Consider the following 16685-nt stretch of genomic DNA (forward strand, 5'->3'; position numbering starts at 1 on the left):
TGTAAACTTCCGACTTCAACTGTATATACTGTATTCTCATGGCTCATCCTATATAGCTACTGCACACACCTTTTCTATTCATATACTGTCCGTACTGTCTATACACACCATTATATGTATATATATTTATATTCCGGACATTGCTTGTTCTGATAATTTTTAATTTCCTTATTTTTTTCTTCTTTTCTTTCATTTTTGGGATGATGTGTGAATTGTTTTGTATTGCTAGGTATTACTGCACTGTTGGAGCTCGAAACACAATCACTTCACTGCACCTGCGATAACATCTACAGATCTGTGTATGCGACCAATGAACTTTGATTTGATTTGTGTACGGTAGCCTACTGTGGGGCTGTATGAAGAAGATTTCAGAGGCAGTTTGGTTCCCTCCAATAGACATGTTCCTCTTGGTTTCTCCCTCTTTGAGAGTTTTCTCCAGGGGACTGGCCTCTTCCCTGTCACATAAAGTTACCCAACACAGCCACAACATGTGACCACCTTGTCCATAATAGAGCTGCACAGAGCCTAGCCAGGGTGGTGAACAGAAGAGTGATGACAGGGGCATCACCTAGTCTGTGCTGTTTGATAAATTGCTTCAACAGAGCGTGGTGGATTCAAGGTGAGGCCAGGCTACTTTAGACCATAAGTGCGCATTTATTTGTCACATTTTATGTGTGCGTGCGTGTTTGTGCGTACTTGCACTTGTGTGTGTGTGTGTGTATGCTTCTGTATGTGTGTGTGCACAAAGGATCATAGTGCTGTGTTTTTTTTGTGGGGATACAACAGTCCCAATACCAAAGACAGCTCCTGTCTGTGAGCAGTCTGATATACAGTATAAAGCATTTCCTTGTCTGGGTGTACACTATATGTCTGACAGTTCCATGTAAGGGATGCCACTGGAATGCCCACTGAGCCAATCCAATCAGAGAGCTTGTTCTGTTCTTCAGATTCAGGCCCGGTGTTGGCTGTCTCCCTGATGTGATGTCTGTATCCTCTCAGTGCTACAGTAGATGGATAACATGTCACCAGTCTGTGCTGCTCACTGTGGTCAGAGCAGGAAGCTCTTTTCCTTTTTGCATAATTAAGAGCTTTTGCGCAGCTCTCTGGCTATTTTAATGCCAAAATCTTCCTCCACCTCGTCCATATGTATTAGGTGGACCGTGCCAAATGCACATTTCTTGAACTTTGCAGCTGCTGCAGTCTTTTCTCTTACTTTCTTTCTTCACAGCAACTGCACACACAGCACACACACCACAGAGATCCTTTTAGTCAACAACACCCCTCAAACCCTCATCTATTGAGAGAGCAGTTGCCCCATCTCAAACATCCTCACACTGGGATCCAATGCATTTATATTTATTTTAGAGAGGATCCAGCTCAACATACAGTATTACAAGTAAACTGCACATTCAGTGACTGATCGTTGCGGTCAGTGCTGTTTCTCAGGAATACCATACAAATATTTCTGTAATCAACAGAAGGGAAAAATCTATAAACAGAGAGAAGTGCAGAAGCCAGCGAAAAGCTCAGGAGTAAATTGCAGCGGAAAGCTTTATTTCTATCTCTATGCTGATGATGTCACCTCTGCCGTAGGCCTACATGAGCTCAGCTCGACAGATCCTCTCTTCTCCCTGTGAAACTATGTGCATTGGTCTTACTGAAAAAGAACGGGCAAAAATAGCTGTGAAGGTTATACCCTGGTACCTCTGACCTTGCTGAGGGAGATTGTCCTTCTGTTCAATTTCATGTTTAGTCATTTTGATGTCATTGTGGTTTTGTGAACCGTTACCAGCTTGCAGTTGAAGCAAATGGAGTGTGCTTGACGGCAGATAATAACATATTGTCGATTTTTTTCTACAAACTTAATTATATGAATCAATCAGTATTGGCAGGCTCACTGGAGAAGAGAAAAGGGGAGTAGTGAAGTGGCATGCAATACAGTACAGCTCCTACCTCAGGACTGGAGTTCCTCTGGCTACCTCAGGTTTCCATGTGGAGAGGCAGGGAGTTCCATGGTGCCACTTTACCCCCTCCATTGTTTCCCAAGCCTCAGGAGAGATCACTTACCACTGGTGAATCCAGCCATGAAAATGCAGAAAGCTGTTTGGCCCTGGAGACTGGCTCCTTGTGCATGCAGGCGTGAGAGGAACACCGCGGCTTTGCGTGTCAACGCGTTAATGGAGGCCCCGGGGAGCCACAATCTCCTCAATAAATGATTCAGATAGACCAGGCTCTCTTACAGAACCCAGTCCAGTACAGTCCCAATCCCCCCTTCTGAATGTTGCAATTGATGGCTTTATATAATTTTTGTATGTACTTAATAAGACATTCCAGAGGGTGGACAGGAGGATACTGAATGGTATGGTACAGAATGTTGTTAGGACAGGATTGGTACAGAATGTTGTTAGGACAGGATTAAAGACGTCTTTATGTGTTCTTGTTTTAATCTGATTGGATAGATGGTTTACATGAGTCAGATACTCAACGCAAAGTCTCAATGTTTGTCATGGATATGATTATACATACATTAAAATGTGTATTTAAAAATGTATGTGTTGGGCCTCCCGGGTGGCGCAGTGGTCTAGGGCACTGCATCGCATGCTAGATGCGCCACCAGAGTCTCTGGGTTCGCGCCCAGGCTCTGTCGCAGCCGGCCGCGACCGGGAGGTCCGTGGGGCGACGCACAATTGGCCTAGCATCGTCCGGGTTAGGGAGGGTTTGGCCTGTAGGGATATCCTTGTCTCATCGCGCTCCAGCGACTCCTGTGGGGAGGGGAGGGGAGGGGGCCAGGTGCACGGTGTTTCCTCCGACACATTGGTGCGGCTGGCTTCCGGGTTGGAGGCGCGCTGCGTTAAGAAGCTTCGGAGGACGCGTGGCTTTCGACCTTCGTCTCTCCCGAGCCCGTACGGGAGTTGTAGCGATGAGACAAGATAGTAATTACTAGCGATTGGATACCACGAAAATTGGGGAGAAAAGGGGATCAAATTTATTTAAAAAAAAATATATATATATAAAAATAAATGTATGTGTTTATTCAAGCGGTTATCAGAGAGCTACGATACAATCGTCAGTGGTGTAAAGTACTTAACTAAAAATACTTTAAAGTACGACTTAAGTAGCCTTTCGAGTGGCGCGGTGGTCTAAGGCACTACATCGCAGTGCTAGCTGTGTCACTAGAGATTCTTGGTTTGAGTCCAGGCTCTGTCGCAGCTGGCTGCAACCGGGAGACCCATGGGGCAGTGCACAGTTGTTCAGGTTAGCGGAGGGTTTGTCCTTGTCCCATTGTGCACTATTGACTCCTGTGGCAGGCTGGGCACCAGGTACATGGTGTTTCCTCCAACTGGCTTCTGGGTTAAGATAGCATTGTGTCAAGAAGCAGTATGGTTGGGTTGAGTTTCAGAGGACGCATGGCTCTTGACCTTTGCCTCTCCTGAGTCTGTACGGGAGTTGCAGTGATGAGACAAGACTGTAACTACCATGAAAAAGGGGTAAAAGTAACAACAAATTATAAATAAAAGTACTACTAAGTAGTTTTTTTGGGATATCTGTACTTAATTTTGCTATTTATATTTTTGACAACTTTACTTCACTACATTCCTAAAGAAAATAATGTACTTTTTACTCCATACATTTACTCTGACATCCAAAAGTATTTGTTACATTTTGACAGGGAAATGGTCCAATTCACACACTTATCAAGAGAACATCCCTGGTCATCCCTATTGCATCTGATCTGGCAGACTCACTAAAAACAAATGCTTTGTTTGTAAATTAATGTCAGAGTGCTGTAGTGTGCCCCTGGCTATCCGTAAATATAAAATAAAAATAATAATTGTGCTGTCTGGTTTGCATAATTTAAGTACTTTAAATTTGTAATACTTTTACCTTTACTTTTGATACTAAAGTACATTTTAGCAATTCTATTTACTTTTGATACCTAAGTATATTTTAAACCAAATACTTTTAGACTTTTACTCAAGTAATATTTTACTGGGTGACTTTCACTTTTACTTGAGTCATTTTCTATTAAGGTACCTTTACTTTTACTACAGTATGACTTTTGAGTCTTTTTTCCACCATGAAGTACTGGAAGTATTACTCTGGCATTAGTGTGGATAGTGTGGATACGCTCTCGCTGAAGGGTTTGATTATCATGTGTCTTCCGTACATGCCAACTTGCATTCCATACAGCTACATTTAATATTCTGCTCAATTGAGCTTTTCAACAGCTTGTATGGATGCTCATACAAGGAGATACAGTATGTGTGGTTTATATTATGTAGTCATTGTGTTGTTTTCAGTCTGTCCCAACTCCCCAGCTTCTGTTGTTTTTCTAGTTTTCCTGTTTCTTCCTGTTTCTGGGGCAAATCCATACTCCGCCTCATTCCCGTCGTGTTTTGATGGCCCACTTTTTGAGTGCGAACAGCTTGCTTTTTCTCCAAGCAGAGCATTATGCTGCTGGTGGGAACCCTGGCTACTAGGAGGCTGAAGGAACTAGTTCCTGGACAATACAACTTGATTCTCTCAACACGCAACAGCTTTCTGGAGGTTCCTGTACATGTAGGCACAGTGACCAACACAGAGCCCTGGTAACAGGAAATTACAGGTTTTGGAATTTAACACTAGGATATCTGCATTTCTTAGATGTAACTTGTATTTTTCTGTTTATGTGTACAGGCATGAGGCATGAGGCATGGGCCTATGCTGATGTCTGCCTGTCTGTTTAGCATGTTACCATGAGTGATCAGAGTGTGAATAGTATTTAGTATTCAGGCTGATCACACTTAAGTCATTCTGCCACTCACTGTGGTTCCTTGCACTGACCTGCTAACAGTTCTGCTCTGGCATCCTGTACTTCTTGAAAACTCCAGCCACACTAAGGAGATGTTTCAACTCTGTATTGTTGGGAAAGGCTTATAAGCAAGCATTTCACAGTGAGCTCTGATAGGTCAATTCAAATGAAACTGTATTTGTCACATGCACTGAATACATTGGGTGTAGTAGACTTTACAGTAAAATGATTGCTTACAAGCCATTTCCAACGATGAAAGAAAAATTGTAGCACAAGAGGAATAAAATAAACAAGAATGAAACGATATACAGGGAGTACTTGCCAGAAGATATTCACCCTACCGTTACGCTTGTTTACACTGAGCTGCACTGGGGTCGGAATTCAATCATGGTTACATTAAGACACTGTAGAGCCGGTGCGATATATAGGTCGGAATACAAGGATGGGATAACGCACTGTTCTCCAAATGTAACCTTTATCCAAACTGCTCCATTGAGAAGACTGCTAGTACGTCGGCTCCCCGGTGTCTTAATGTAACCATGATTGGGTTCCAACCCCAGTACAACTCAGTGTAAACAAGTGTAACGGCAGGGTCGGTATCTTCTGGTAAATGGAGTTCCAGTACCAGATCAATGTGCAGGGGTACGAGGTATTTGAGATAGATATAAACATGAAGGCAGGTTAAAGTGACTAGGCATCAGGATAGATAATAATAAGAGTAAAATACAGAACAGAGCAGCAGCACCATATGATGAGTGTAAAAGAGTGTGTGTGTACACACACAAAGAGGCACTACGTAGAATCATACAGGGTACTTCGGGTTTGTCCCCATAGGGTAACCCTATTTGGTGCTGGGTAGATACCTTTGCAGATGTAGGGTTCTTCAAATAACCCCCGTATATGGTTTTACCAATAGCCATTTTATCTTTGAAGGGTTCTTCCTAAACCCTCTATGAACGGTTCCATCAGCTTTATTGGCCTTTAAAATGTAATTATTTATGACAATACTTTACATACACTGAGTGTACAAAACATTAAGAACACCTGCTCTTTCCACGCCAGGCTGACCAGGTGAATCCATGTGAAAGCTGTGATCCCGTATTGATGTCACTTGTTAAATCCACTTCAATCAGTGTAGATGAAGGGGAGGATACAAGTTAAAGAAGGATTTTTAAGCTTTGAGGGAATTGAGACATGGATTGTTTATGTGTGCCATTCAGAGGGGGATTAAAGATTTAAGTGCCTTTGAACGGGGTATGGTAGTAGGTGCCAGGCATACCGGGTTGAGTGTGTCAAGAACTGCAATGCTGCTGGGTTTTTCCACACTCAACAGTTTCCCGAGTGTGTCAAGAATGGTCCACCACCCAAAGGACATCCAGCTAACTTGACACAACTGTGGGAAGCATTGGAGTCAACATGGGCCAGCATCCCTGTGGAACGCTTTCAACACCTTGTAGAGTCCATGCCCTGACAAATTGAGGTTGTTCTTAGGGCAAACGGGGGTGCAACTCAATATTAGGATGGTGTTCCTAATGTTTTGTATACTCAGGCTATATCATAAGGCTTTCTTTGAGAGCCTAGTTATCTCCAAACACAGTGGTGTTAGGAATCTCCTGGTTTACAGGTCACATCAGGCCTGTAAATTACATTATGATGCCTTGCAAAGTGATCTGTAATTCCTATTGGAATCCAGCCAGAGTTAGGATATCCAACAAGTGGACTTGTTAATCACCCGCAACCTGTATTCAGAATGACTGCCAGTGTAGGGAAGATTGAATACTGAGACTACCTCAACCATCTACACTGGAACAGCAATTCATCCAATTACTAACAGATTGGATTAGGTTACAAAACTGTATGTTATTTATCTTTGTGTTGCATAAAATGAATCAACCAATCAATGTACAGTACATGCAAAAACATGGATATTATAGAAAAACAAACAATTCTGAAAATCTCACTGCAATAGACTGTCGTGTCTTTGGCTATGCCGGATTAAGTGATATGACATGCTATTCTATAAAATCCTTTCTCTGTAATTAATATTACCTGATTGAGCTAATCATGTAAATGTAATTAACTAGAAAGTCGGGGCACCACAAAATAATATTTATAGAGCAGTTATCTTCCGAATAAACTCTTAAAGACCTAGTAATATTTTACATCAATAGCAGTCAATATTAATCGTCACCTTATTTCAGTCTCATCTGAAAGTTGTAAATTCTTGGTTATCTTCACGAACCCTGGCTAACAAGTTGAATCAGCAATACAAAATTGGGTTTAATTATTTATTTACTATATACCTAATTAATCACACAGATTTACATATACACAGAATGAATCATACGATGATTACAAATGATGTCATAAAGGAAAGCGTCGCTAGCGGACGGAACAGATATGACAGCTGGTTACACAAAGAAAAGGGGGGTTGGGTTTGAGTGAAAGAGTGGGAAGACTGAAGAACAAAGGGAGAAGCGATGTCTCTATCGGGCCGTAGGCAGCTACTCTATTGTAAATACAGAATCTTATGCATTCTAAATTACCGCCCATTTGGAAAAGGAAAATGCAATAAATATTTACTCCTAGCTGCGCTTCAATAAGTTGGTGGTAGATGGAAGGCCGTGTTGCCCAACAGAGTCCTTTGTCCTTTGAAGAGTGTCTCTGGTGGTGAACGGGAAACGTTGTAGTGTCGTCGTTGTGTGGTAGACGGGATACTCTGTCTGTCCTATCCTAGCCCACGTTTACAGCGGCCGCTGCTAACTCAACGGCTAGGAGGTATCACTTCTGTAGCGAATAAGAGTTCAAAGTTCATACCATTCGCAACCAAAGCTCACGCTGAGGTTGGCTTAGTTCTGTAGTTATTATCTGAATCCTTCTGACATCGGACCGTCATCCTAATGTACCCGGAACAGGAGGTTACATTTTCGTCAAGGGCTTATATAGTGGAGGGAGGGAAGGGTGTGTTTCATAGTTTTTAACCCATGTTTCTTCACAGGGGCGGGCCACTGATTGAGCAGAGCCCTAACCGTATGAAAACCCAAATCTCTCATTTGGAAGCTAAAATTACATTTAATCTTTTCACAAATAATTTTATTTTTAAACATCTGAATTGCACAACAATTTCATGTGAATCTGATAACTATAATGTGTAGACTTTCCCAGATACAGTTTATGTCGTCCTGTCATCAGTCATAATGTCTCAGATGACAACCGAACTGACATCATATTCATTAAGTACCAACGCATATTTTCAACTGGTTCTATTACCGAAATATGGTTCCTTTCCCTCCACTTGTTTGATGTTCCCAGACTCTCTATGTTTAACAAAGGCTATTCAAGAGTCCCTCTGTAGAGTCAGAGAGAGAGGGAAGGGAGAAAGGTATTTATGGGGGGGGGGTCATAAACCTTACCCACAGGCCAACGTCATGACAAGACCATGCTGGGAAATATTATATATGGTTCTATGGAGAACCCTTCTTGCCTTCCAAATAGTCCTTATTGCCTTCCAAAGAATAATCAAAGAACCCTTACTTTTAAAAACAGTTCTTAGGATGTTAAAGGTTATATGTAGAACCATTTGCCTTACATAGAACCCTTGTCTTCCAAAAAAGGGTTATTCTGATCAAAACGGTTCTTGGTAGAACTCTATCCCTCCCTTTTGGAACCCTTTTTTCTCTGAGTGTATGTGTGTTTGTGTTGTGTTGCTATGCGCGTGTGTGTGTGTGTGTGTGTGCGTATGTAGTGTATGTGGATTTGTGTGGGTTTTGTGAGTGACTATAGTGTGTTAATACTGTGCATAGAGTCAGTGCAAGATAGGGTCAGTGCAGATAGGGTAACCAATTAATTAACTATTTAGCATGGCTATTTAGTGGTCTTATGGCTATTTAGTGGTCTTATGGCTTAGGGGTAGAAGCTGTTTAGGAGCCTGTTGGTCCGAGAGCTGATGCTCTGGTACTGTTTGCCGGACGGTAGCATAGTCACCAGTCATTGGCTTTGGTGGCTGGAGTCTGAGGCCATTTTTAGGGCTTTCCTCTGACACCGCCTGATATAGAAGTCCTGGATGACAGGGCGCTTGGCCCCTGTGAGGGGATACGAGGTCCAATGAGGATCTGAGGGCAAATGCCAAATCTTTACAGCCTCCTGAGAGGGAAGAGGCGCTGTCGTGCCCTCTTCACAACTGTGCGGGTGTGTGTGGACCATGTTAAGTCCTTAGTTATGTGGACGCCAAGGAACTTGAGCCGCTTGATTCACTCCAATACAGCCCCTTGGATGGGGGCGTGCTCTCCCCTCTTTCTCCTGTAGTCCTCAATCAGCTCCTTGGTATTACTGACATTGAGGGAGAGGTTGTTGTCATGGCACCACACTGCTAAGTTTCTATCCTTCATCCTATAGGCTGTCTCATCGCAGTTGGTGATCAGGCCTACCATCTTCGTGTCATCAGCAAACTTGATGATGGTGTTGGAGTCGTGTGTGGCCACGCAGTCATGGGTGAACAGGGATTACAGGAGGGGACTAAGCACTAAAATAGGTTTACTCTTTTCTACTTCCTGTGTGATTTTATCCTGTTTGAGTCATCATAGACTCTCTAAAGTTTTAATTAGCTGCTGTGTCTGAGCCACAGATTCTACCATCGTCTCCCAGGTCCCAAAATGTCAGTTCAGCTTATCCCCCTCTAACCCCAGCATCCTAGCCTCCTCTCCTAGTGGGACCAGTGTGTGATGGAGACTAGGTGGTCAGGGTTGTAACTGGGAAGATGAGCAGCACCAGCCCAGTGCAGATGAAAGGTTTAGAGGAAGCCTATGGCCTCGTTCCCAATGTTCACCAGTAGGGTTGCAAAATTCATGGAATTTTCAATAAATTCCCTTGTTTTCCAGAAATCCTGTTTGGAGGATTCCGGATTTTCTGCTTACTCTAGAAACCTCCAACCGGGATTTCGGGAAAACCAGGGAATTTATTGAAAGTTCCAGGAATTTTGCAACCCTATTCACCACCATACAGTATGAACCTAGCAGGTGAAGCTATGGGGAAGTGTGAAGTGGCTGAGTGGAGAATGTGCTCTGTAATCCCTTTGCCTTACATTCCCATTACCGCAGAACACTGCAGATATCTGAAGGACACTCTCTGGGGTCAATAAAGCTTAAGTGCTTGATAAATGTCTTGAGTGCTTAAGAATGAATATAACAAATCTACATCATAACGATTTGCTCTTTACAACTGTCTGATGTTATGTTCTCTGTTTAAAAGAACCTGTAGGTTTCCTGGGTGATCGTTAATCGTTCTCTAATCGTTACTTGGAAAGGCTTAAGAACTTGATTGTTGATTTTCCGTTTGAAGCAGAGGTATGTGTGTACTGTATGTAATGGGTTGTGGATGAGTTGCCGTGTGTGCATGCGTTGGTGTGCTCTGGGTCCCAGGCCCCAGGCTGTGATGCTGTGGCAGCAGAACCTGAGCATGAACCTCACACAAGCTGAGTGTGCTACATTAACAATGCAATCACTCACACACCCCAGGCCCCGGAGCTAAGGAAAGTAATCTATTAATGAAACCAGAGGAATTACACCAGGGCTCTACCACTCCAGGTCCTCTCTGTGCTTTAAACCACACACACACACACACACACACACACACACACACACACACACACACACACACACACACACACACACACACACACACACACACACACACACACACACACACACACACGAGCCAACAGCATTGTGTTTCCCTCCCCCTCGCTATAAAATGAAACTGTCTTTTATTAATGTTCTGTATTGCAAGGTTGACATAGAGCCCATTTTAATGATTAATCTGAGAGGAAAGTGGGCATTGTACTCAAGGGGACCCTTAGGAAATAGGGTAGCAATGATGCTGTTTTAAGCCTGGGGATTATTTTGCTGGTCAGTCTTTTTGCCATTGAGCATACTGTACGTATAAGTTGTAGGCCTATGGCTATCTGCTCCATTCAAGTATCTGGCTAGAGCTCCATCAACTTTGTGTCCTGTGAAGCCTTATACCCTGCAGGAGCTCTGGATGTCTGTTTGGACACACAGACATGATGGAGACGGGGGTTGTTTTGCCAGTTAAAGCAGCCCAACCATTTACAAGGTGACACGTTATGGGCATTGCATGGAAGATGTGCTATTGTTGGCGCAGCATTACCTCCAGGATGAGCTATTGTTCAGTAAATTACAGTTTAATGACCAAATTAAGACTGCAGCCAACAGAGACAACGCAGGAGAGGAAAACGCTTGTGAAGCAGTATGACATTTAATAGAATTATCCCTCCTTTTCATGGCTGTGCTACTACTTATGCGTACGGTAGTATTAGTACAGGACAGGCATTTTGCCACAGGTTTAGCCAAATGTTTTTATGATTTATGATGAATTAGGGCTGGGAATTGCAATATACTTACACGATACTTAGGTGCCGATACGATATGTATTGCGATTCAATATGTATTGCGATTCGATACTGTGATTGTATTGCGATTCGGTGTTACAAACATATTGCTCACCATATGTCTGCTGCAGAGGGACAAGAGAGAGCCATGAGAAAACAAGTTTTGATCAGTCATGGAAATAAAAGGTCAGAAAACAAATTGGCTCCCTGTTTAAAGTAATATCCCGATATGTAACTGTATTGATTTCCCCCCCAATCATTATTATGAACCATCCTTTGGATTTGATGGCAGAGGATGCAGTCTGTTTACAGGAAAGTGCTATCTAGAACCTAAAAGGGTTCTTTGGCCATCCTCATAGGAGAACCCGTTGAAGAACACTTTTTGGTTCCAGGTAGAATCTTTTTGGGTTCCATGTAGAACCCTTTCCACAGAGGGTTCTACATGAAACCCAAAAGGGTTCTACCTGGAACCAAAAATAATTATCCTATGGGGATGGCCAAAGAACCCTTTTGTTACCCTTTTTAATAAAAGTGTACTCAACTGTAAAATGTCACTATGGGTAACAGAATGCATAGGTTTTCACACCAGATGCTACTGCCACAACAACAATCACTGAATCCCTGTTCACACGAACAAACCAATGTCTTTATCGGAGATGCTATTTGATTTGGTTAGTCAATGGTCAGACCAGGGGATTCTATTGGCAGTTTGGTCGATACCCTTTAACAACCCCTGACCAACCCAGCTGAAGAGACGCTGCATTAGTTTTAATTAGGAATTCACCAGCATCATTCATTAGATCCTTTTTTCCTGCCACACCGTCACACAGATCCTATAATTACAGAGCATGTTGGAGGGGAATAATGCAGCTGGGCTTTGTGTGGGGTAGAGAAATGACTCAGGGAGGGAGAGAGGAGAAGGAGCGAGAAAGGGGGAGAGGAGTGCTATGGAATACTAACACACTTGCTGTCTGCAAAAAAATCCAGGCTTCCTGTCTGACTCAATGCGTCATCGTTTGCCCATATACATCACTGTCTTCCAGACTTTTTTGCTTTGTCATTGGCTCGCCTTGGCGGGGATTTCTGCCCAGTGGTGGTTTTTGAGGCCGGTGCATCTCAGAACAATGTGTATTGTCTATTTACAGCTTTCATAAAATACAACTTATTCAAGTTGAATAAACAAAGTTTAATTCTAATTCTAAATGCAAGGTGAACAAGAATGTTTTATTATGATGGGATGTTATGTCAATACTCAGAGTGAGAGACTGTGATTGATCTTATTGAGGGATCTGTGTCCCATAGCTATTTTATAAGGATGTAATATGCATAATTGATAAGCGTGTGTGTGTGTGTCCTTGCGCAATGCATTGCCCCTTTGCGCTTCAATTTCTGCCCGGGGCAAGTAAGCAGGCATGTCGGGTTGAGTTGGATGTGAGGGAGAGGTCTAGAAGTGACAGTGACGATCGCCCATGGAGGTCCGCAAGCCCTAAGTCTTAATGTGAGAAAGGTCAGACTGTTAGCAGCGCTTGCTCGCACTGATATTTGGCACCCGGTAAGCCTTCTCTGACAGGGCTCTCTCTGAAGTGTGTTAGCTGGAGCCTGAGTAATGACGTTGAGGAGATTACTGATCAAAGAGACACTTCCTCTGCCATCACAGGCCCAATGAGGACAGAGAGAGTGATTGAGGCTAACTCTAGCAGCCCACTGCCCTGGTCTAGCCTGGCCTGAGGTGACCTCCACTCACAGCTCAAGGGTCATACTGTTCTTAATGGTGAGGGGGAGGGACATGTCTTCTTGTCCTCTGGACTGGAGAGATCCATTGAGATCCAGTAGCAGCAGCAGCCATCAGGTGGTCTCCAGGCCAACAGCAGCATGTTACCCACGCATGGTCAGTGTCTTATTCTCAGCAGACCTCAGCCCCCTCTGTGTCAGGAGCTCATTTAGGGAATCATCTGCTGTTCACCCACACATCACATTGTGCTTTGCATGCTTCAATCGTATGCGTTTAACGTTGACTGCTCCCCATCTGTCAGACTACCAAAAATAGGCATGCAGAGCTCTGACTGCACTGATGGCATCATGAACATCTCTGGTTGCTATGCAAATGTAGACAGTGGGAAATGCTAGAGATATCGATGTGCTGTAGATACAAATGTGGATTAATCAATAGGAGCGTGACAGATTCATCTGACGCATGATACTTGTATGCTTGACCTGGAAGCGTGTTCCTTTAAAAGTTTGAGTGAAGACTTATGAGCTTATATGAGTTTGATTGTGATGAGCATGTGTGTTGACTGACCCCATTACTAAGCTCCATTAAACGGCCCCTAGTGATCCAGTGGGGAGGGAGAGAGGTGGCACGTGAGGCCTGTTTGTCCCTGGCATGGGGAGGGAGAAGGAGAGGGAGAGCAGTGAAGCGATCATTAATCTGCGTTCTCTCCCTGGCACTGATGTATCACCTCTTCATCCACATCCCAGTTATTAGTAAGACTGGGAGATGCAATCCTCTTAATATGTCACACGTCATGCCTAGAAGGCACAACTTCAGCACCTGCATGTATCCTCTTCAGCTATTAAAATGCAATGGCACTGAGTGATAAACAGATCATTCACATGTATTGATTGCATTTCTTTTATAACATTGCTTTGAAGATTACTTTTTACGTTGGTACTGATTCAGGATATTGTAATAATTGTTATCATTTAGTCTGTCGTTTCCTGATGTTGCACAGTAATCTGTGAGGGGTGCCAGTGTATCAGAATTCTAGTCCACCCAGTTTCGGTACACATGCTCATCACAGAAGCACTGCCATTATTCTAGTTAGCTGACTAACAGACACAGTGTTAAGCTGACAGCCTGACTGAGTCTGCAGTATATAACTCCCAGGTTGTCGGCTAGGTAGAGAGGTGTATTAGTTGCCTGCCTGCCAGATGGATCACCACCCTGTTCCAATGAGCTGTAATCATCCCTGGTTTGTGCTTCTGCTAATACCAGCAGCCCTTACAAATGCCTTAAGCTCCACCAGAGGGAAACAACTTATTATGGTGGTGTGCAATGTTTGCTGAAAATTCAAATAACTTATCTTTCTGGAATAATTCAGAGAGGGTGGATATTATTATGGAAAACATGTTGATTTGAGTGACATTTCAAATAGTATAGAGCTGGGAGCATGATAGGTCTTTCAGTGGTGTATGAGCGAGGGAGGGGAAAACTGGTGCTGGTGCAGGTGGGCAGAGTCTCCCCTCCTCTTCTATCCTCTCCTCTGCCTTGCCTTCTCTTTGATCTCCTCTTAACTAGAGTCGATACCCGCGACCTCGTGGAAATCTAATTAGCATAATCAAAAATCCGGGCTGTTTAATCTAGTGATATCTGTTGTTTTGCATGGGCTCAATCCACCGCATCCGCCGATGTTGGCATCCGCATCTGCGGTGGAAGGTGGCAGAGCCACCCAAACGCTTTTGGCTACTAATGCTAATATGACCCCTTTATGGAAAGATGAGACTCTCACAAGCACGATGGTGTTCTCCGTTTGTCTCTACGACCCCCACAAGCTTCACGGGACTTGTCTGAAGTAGGTACCGCCGATCTGCAAACTTCTATCTGAGGCGTACAAACAGTTTGGGCTACACAGTAATATGACCCCATAATCGAAAGGTGAGACTCTTACGAACACGTACATGCTGCCTCACAAGACTCATCTTAAGGTAGCCTGGTACCTGTTAAAAAAATGAATGGAATTATATACACTGAGTGTACAAAACATTAGGAACACCTTCCTAATATTGAGTTGCACCCCCCTTTGCCGTCAGAACAGTCTCAATTTGTCGTGGCATGGATTCTACAAGGTGCCAAAAGCGTTCCACAGGGATGCTAGGCAATGTTGACTCCGATGCTTCCCATAATTGTATCAAGTTGGCTGGATGTCCTTTGGGTGGTGGACCATTCTTGATACACACGGGAAACTGTTGAGTGTGAAGAACCCAGCAGCGTTGCAGTTCTTGACACACTCAAACCGGTGTGTCTGGCACCTACTACCATACCCCGTTCAAAGGCACTTAAATGTTTTGTCACCCTCTGAATGGCACACATAAACAATCCATGTCTCAATTCTCTCAAAGCTTACAAGTCCTCCTTTAACTTGTCTCCTCCCCTTCATCTACACTGATTGAAGTGGATTTAACAAGTGACAAATGATCGCTCAATAAGGGATCATAGCTTTCACCTGGATTCACCTGGTCAGTCTTTGTCATGGAAAGAGCAGGTGTACCTAATATTTTGTACACTCAGTCTATGGAAGTACTTTAGTGCCAAAAAAAGGGTTTAACTCTAAATCAAAAAGCAAAAATGTTCCTTGGTATGACCATCGGAAAACAATTACATATGTTAGCTTAGTTTAAACCCGGGACCTTAATTAATGCCTTTAAATCATATGCAATTCTTCTCAGCATAATATACTCTATATAGTGTATATAGTGTATTATGGGTTTGACCAATCATCATACCTAAACTGTGTGATACTTGGTTAACCTTCATTAACCTTTAGAAAATAAGCGGAGGTGCGGTAACACACCATTTGTCTGTCTAAATGTACAGGCCTAGAGGTACAGTAATTTTAAGGAGAAGAAACATTTGCATTAAACTCAGTGTAGAGGGTCTGGACTCAATAGGGAGGCTGGGTTAGTCCATAGGAATTGCACCCGTGGCTGTGCAGAATATAGGAGACCGACGGGGGCATCAGATGTGTAGGAGAGAGTCAGTGGAAGAGTGTGCCCACTGCGTCTAGTCCTCTGTGCCACTGTGTGGTGTGCCAGACTGCTGCTCTGAGGGCAGCGTGCCCACACGCAAGCAAGGGAGGGTCACAGTCCATCAGTCTAACCCAGCCAGATCTCAGCACACTTAATCCACTCTCTCATTTTTTCTCAGCTATGGAGGGCTTCTGGCCCAGACTCAGCAGATGGCTGTGGTGGCTGTCATCAATATTGGATAAATCCTAGATATCTCCACAGGTTCTGGGAAATATGAAGCACATTTATATATCAGTAAATTACCTCCCTCTTGCCCTTAGTCTCACACTCAAACTTTGGCAGAGGTTCTCCCTCATGTCCTAATGGAGTTGTTGAGTCCCTGGACCACTTATGTCCTTTAAGTGGGGGTATTTCCTCGAAATTGCCTGCTTACAGTAGTTTGTTGTGCTCTTTTCTTGTGTTTTCTGTCAGTTCCTCATGTTATTGTTTTCTCCTTGTCTTGCAGCGGGATGCTAAAGGACAGTATCTGTTCGACCTCATCTGCCACCACCTGAACCTACTGGAGAAGGACTACTTTGGCATCAGATATGTGGACCCAGACAAGCAGCGGGTGTGTGTGTGTGTGAGTGCTTGCGTGCGTGCGTGTGTGTGTGTCCGTGTGCTGCATGAAGCATACTGCAGTAGAGGTGACGGTTCAAAGAGATACAAGGCCAGATTGAAGATGTATGTTATTTTCTTTCT

The 16685-nt window shown here is 43.6% G+C and overlaps 1 protein-coding gene across 8 annotated transcripts in view; it reads left to right on the forward strand.

The window, feature by feature from the left end:
* Window positions 1-16685, forward strand: part of LOC139540481 (FERM domain-containing protein 5-like) — a 123842-nt gene that overhangs the window by 79939 nt on the left and 27218 nt on the right. For 4 of the 8 annotated variants that reach the window (XM_071344342.1, XM_071344336.1, XM_071344338.1 and 1 more), the window contains exon 2: window positions 16450-16566. In XM_071344342.1, the coding sequence (XP_071200443.1) occupies window positions 16450-16566 (117 nt within the window). Of the gene's footprint in view, window positions 1-16449; window positions 16668-16685 lie in introns of those variants that run through there. The other 4 variants (XM_071344339.1, XM_071344341.1, XM_071344343.1 and 1 more) reach the window with 2 other exon arrangements.

This window comes from Salvelinus alpinus, chromosome 15 (assembly GCF_045679555.1).
Source record: "Salvelinus alpinus chromosome 15, SLU_Salpinus.1, whole genome shotgun sequence".
NCBI classification, from domain to species: Eukaryota; Metazoa; Chordata; class Actinopteri; order Salmoniformes; family Salmonidae; genus Salvelinus; species Salvelinus alpinus.